General features: G+C 37.0%; 1 protein-coding gene across 1 annotated transcript; it reads right to left on the reverse strand.

Annotated features, from left to right (window-relative positions):
- Nucleotides 1-262: 262 nt before the first annotated feature.
- On the reverse strand, nt 263-1468 carry LOC107933945 (nucleolar protein 58-like). The gene is made up of 2 exons (XM_016866265.1): nt 571-1468; nt 263-483 (listed from the first exon to the last, which is right to left on the reverse strand). The coding sequence occupies exons 1-2, from the start codon at nt 1466-1468 to the stop codon at nt 263-265; spliced, it is 1119 nt and encodes a 372-aa protein (XP_016721754.1).
- Between the last annotated feature and the right edge of the window lie 3461 nt (nt 1469-4929).

The following is a 4929-nucleotide window of genomic DNA, read 5'->3' on the forward strand; positions in this document are numbered from 1 at the left end:
GAATATAACAAAAAATTTTGAACAATTTCCATTAACTATAATTAAACCTTGCATGCTTCATTACTGAAAAAAATTTGAAATGTGGGTGCATTTCCAAGCCCTATGTGCATTCTTTCAAGCTTAAAGTTTACATTGTCCCTAATGCACTAACATGAAAATGTAATGACAATTAAAATGCAAAAACAATGTGTACTTATCGAAATAAAACATACAGCTACATGCAATGCATGAATACTACAGCGAAAGCTTAAAATAAACTAGCTCACTTATCCTCAGCCATCGATGTGGTTGCACAATATTTCTTTCTTGTCCTTTTCTTCTCATCTTCTTTTGTTTTTTTATCCTTGGAGCGCTTTCTCTTCTTTTCTTTGAGCTCCGCATGGTCCTCAGATTGCTCCTTAGTTTTTGGCTCTACCCCAGCATCATCGGCTGCTTCTTGTGTAAGAGAGGCCACCTGGAGTGGTCTAGTGTAGACCATTATTGCTAATGAATTGCATGGCTCGTCACTAGTTACATCAACAACTTTCGTTGTTCTCGCTCCATCTCACTCCAAATTATCAATATTTGTACCTATAGAATCGGGTGCGGTGACAATGTTCACAACAGAATCTTCCTCTACTTTTTTTTCATCTTCAGTAACTTCTTCTTCTTCAGCAACAACTTCTTTTTTTGTAGCAGCAACTTCCTTCTCAACAATTATGTCCTCTTGATCTGCAAAAATACCATCCTCAAACAAGCTATCAATCTTTTGTAGGCATTCTTCAATGTCCCTGGATTCCTTTTCTTTGTCATTATCAGAGACCTGCACAATGGGAGCGAATGCCACGGATCTGTCTCGGTCTTCTAAGTCGTCATCTGCGAATGAGAGTTCATAATTTTGAATGATTGGTCGAAACATTGGGAATTTAGGTAGCCGGGATGGGCTCAATTTGCTTAATGTGGTTACAATAAAACTGTTCCAGGCTTTGGTGTAAGCATAAAACAAATTATGGGATTTCTCTATATCCTCTATTGTAGCGACAAGCCTGATCTGCCTATTGTTAATTGAATTAACCATTTTCTCGACATATTTACTGTCGGCTTTGGTTTTTCCCTTCCTTGTCTTGCTTGTTTCTGCCTCCTTCAGAATCGACATATCTTTGCCGCGAGTCATTCTTTCTATAAATGCTTCATTGATTGGGTTCTTATTTTCCAGGACTTCCTCACCATCACGGGGCACGATTCCTCTTTGCTGGCACAATAACATCACCAATGATGGGAAAACCAAGATTCCAATTTGCCTTGTGGCACAGTTACTAATTTCCTTGTGGAGTATTGTGCCGACATCAATCTTTCTACCCTTTACGATGGAATGTATTAGAGACATCCTATCGAGGGTGACCGTGGTGTTGTGAGTAAAAAGCTTTACCCTACAGTTGACAAAATGAACCCAAATTTTGCTTTGTAGCATCAGGAAGTGGTGGTGCATCGTATAATTCTTTTGATGGGAACCCATCCACAATGCTTCTTCAACACACAAGTCTTTCACCAACAGGTCTCATTTTTCATCTATGATATCCTCAATGAACTCAGGGTGTTCGTCTACATCCACCTTGTTGTTGTACAACTCGTTGATTTTTTTAGTGTCCTATGGTATTAAGCATTCTCTAACAAAATGAACTCTAACTCATGATCATAAAGGTTAGCATAAAAATCACGTACCAGTTAAGGAGAATAGCTTTCAGGATGGGTGCAAAAAGTTTCCCACTTCAACTTCAAGATGGTTTTGTAAACTTGCTTACCCAAGTCTTGTTGTTGCTAAAGGGAAATGTCTTGTTCAAGGTGGAAGTTTCGCTTCAACATGTTGTCTTGAAATTTTTCATTTGCCACTTTATTCAAAAGATTACTGGCTCCTTTTTCTGCACTGGCCTAGGGGATTCTGATCCACAAACTGCGGTAGCAGAAGATGCATGTTCTTCAGCAGACTTGTGGCTTTCTTGACCGAGCCTCTCATTTTTTCCATCTTTTGTTGAGGGAAAACGATTTAAAGTTGAAAAGATATGATCTTGAGAAGAGAAATGAAATAATAATGGTTGTTTGAATGCATTACAGTGGTAAAATGGAGGAGGATTTATTGTGAGTGAAAGAGGAAGATGGAGAGGCATGTTGTTTTATGTAGAGATATAAAGCTAGCGGGAATAGTTGTGTCTAATAGAAACTGTTCCCACTCAAAAGGATCAAACGTTGAGTGATTTTTTATCCAATGTTGGAATCTGAATTTCCCTGAATTCTAATGAGTTATAAATGGTAGTACAGAATTACGGAATGAGTTGACAACAAAATTTCAATGCGTGGACAATGGTACCTAATTATTCTGCAAAAAGGAAGGAAAACAAAGTTTAAAAAAAATAAATAAAATAAACTAAAATCACAGAATAATAATTAAAACTTAAAACTTTTCGTAAAACTTTTTGACCAATTTAATGGTATCTGTCTACTTTTGATACTATTGCCAAAATAGTGTTTCAGCCTCTGTCTATTTACTTTGAACTAGTGTCCATCATGTAAATCTTGAATTGTGATTGCACCACTAGGAAATACGTCGACAACTTCAAAAGGTCCAGACCAACGTGAACATAATTTACCTGGGTGCAATTTAAGTCGAGAATTGAATAATAAAACCTATTGACCTGCAATAAATTGTTATTGTAAAATAATCTTGTCATGCTACCGTTTGGTATTTTCCTTATAAATCACATCATTTTCATAGGCACTTTTCCTAATCTCCTCTAGTTTAGTGATATCCAACAGCATTTTTTTTCCAGCTGCTTCATAGTCCTTTTTCACTTGCTTAATTGCCCATATTGCTTTGTGTTCTAGTTCAACTGGCAAGTGACATGTTTTCCCAAAAACCAATTGATACGACGACATCCCTAGTGGAGTTTTGTATGCTGTTTACAATGCCCATATAGTATCATCCAATCGGAAAGACCAATCTTTCCTCGAAGGGTTTACAACCTTCTCAAGAATGTTCTTAATTTGTTGATTCGATACTTCGGCTTATCCATTGGTTTGCAGATGACAAGTAGTAGTCATTCTATGATTAACTCCATATCTCTTCAGTGCGGTCTCTACTTGGTTGCAATGAAAGTGTGTACCCTGATCACTAATCAATACCTTTGGTGTGCCGAAATAGGTGAGTATATGCTTGTGAAAAAATTTTAGCACTATCTTTGCATCATCCTTTGGGATTGCAACAACTTCAATCTACTTCGAGACATAGTCAACAGCTACTAATATATAAAGATTTCCAAATGAACTCGAAAACAGTCCCGTAAAATCCATACTCCAAGCATCAAATAATTCAACCTCCAAAATTGGTTGCTACAACATTTCATTGTGTTGGGATATAGAATCAGTGTGCTAACACCTATCGCATTGATTCACAAATTGTAGGCATCTTTGAATAATGACAGCCAGTAGAATCCTGATTGGAGAACTTTAGCAGCAGTTCTATACCACCGAAATGACCTCCATAAGGAGCATCATGACAATGCTTCAGGATTGAAAACATCTCCTTTTCTAGAACACAACATCGAATGATGTTGTCATTGCATACCTTGAATAAATACGACTCGTTCCAATGATACTTCACTACGTCACGAAGAAATTTTTTTTACGGCCTGTGACACACAATGGGAGTTTTCCACATACTAGATAATTAAAAAAATTCGCATACCAAGGAGATGCATCTATAGAAAATAACTTCTCATCTGGGAATGCGTCAACAATTTGAAGTATGTTTCTATCTTCACTGCTAACTTCCAATCGAGACAGATGGTCTACAACTTGATTCTCTGAACCATTACAGTCTTTTATCTTAATGTCAAATTTTTGCAACAGTAATATCTAGCGTACCTGTCTTGGTTTGGCATCCTTTTTTTCAAAGAAATACCTCAACGCTGAGTGATCAGTGAATACAGTAACCTTTGCACCGACAAGATAGGAACAAAACTCGTCGAAAGCAAAGACTACAACCAGTAATTCTTTCTTTGTGGTGGTATACTTGAATTGAGCCTCTGTAAGAGTTTTGCTAGTATAATAGATGGCGTGAAATATTTTTCCCTTTCGTTGTCCTAAAATTGCACCAATAGCAAAGTCACTTGCATCACACATAACTTCAAAAGGTTCAGACCAATCTAGCGCAACGATAATAGGTGCATTCACTAGCTACTTTTTTAACTGAATAAAGGCATCCAGACATGCATCATCAAAGAAGAATTTTTTATTCTGTTCCAGCAACGAGAATAAGGGCTTTGCAATTTTTGAAAACTCACTAATAAACCTTCGGTAAAACCTTGCATGTCGAAGAAAATTGTGAATACCTTTCAAGTTTGTTGGTGGAGGAAATTTCTATATAATTTCCACCTTAGCTTTTTCTACCTAAATGCCTAGACTAGATATGCGATGACATTTTTCCCAATTCAAGATAGATGTGTGTCCTCACATTGCTTCAATATTTTATCCAAATTTTCAGTGCAATGATCAAAATCATTCCAATAGACTGAGAAATCATCCATAAAAACCTCTAAAGAGTCTTTGATCATATCTGAGAATATTGCCATCATGCACCTTTGAAATGTGGCTGGTGCATTGCAAAGACCGAAAGGCATATGGTGAAAAGTGAAAGTACCAAAGGGGTAGGTGAAAGTTGTTTTCTTCTGATCCTCCGATGTAATAGCAATTTGATTGTACCCAGAATAGTGTCTAAAAGCAATAATAGGCCTTTCCAGCAAGTCAATCCAGCGTTTGGTCAATGAAAGCAAGTGGGAAGTGATTCCAGTAAGTCGGTCCAACTTGATCTAGTGTATGCAAAAAGAAGGATTAATACCTTTAATATCGACAATACTCCAAGTAATAGCTCATTTATGTTGCTTTAGAATATGGACC

Source organism: Gossypium hirsutum, chromosome A04 (genome assembly GCF_007990345.1).
Source record: "Gossypium hirsutum isolate 1008001.06 chromosome A04, Gossypium_hirsutum_v2.1, whole genome shotgun sequence".
Taxonomy (NCBI): domain Eukaryota; kingdom Viridiplantae; phylum Streptophyta; class Magnoliopsida; order Malvales; family Malvaceae; genus Gossypium; species Gossypium hirsutum.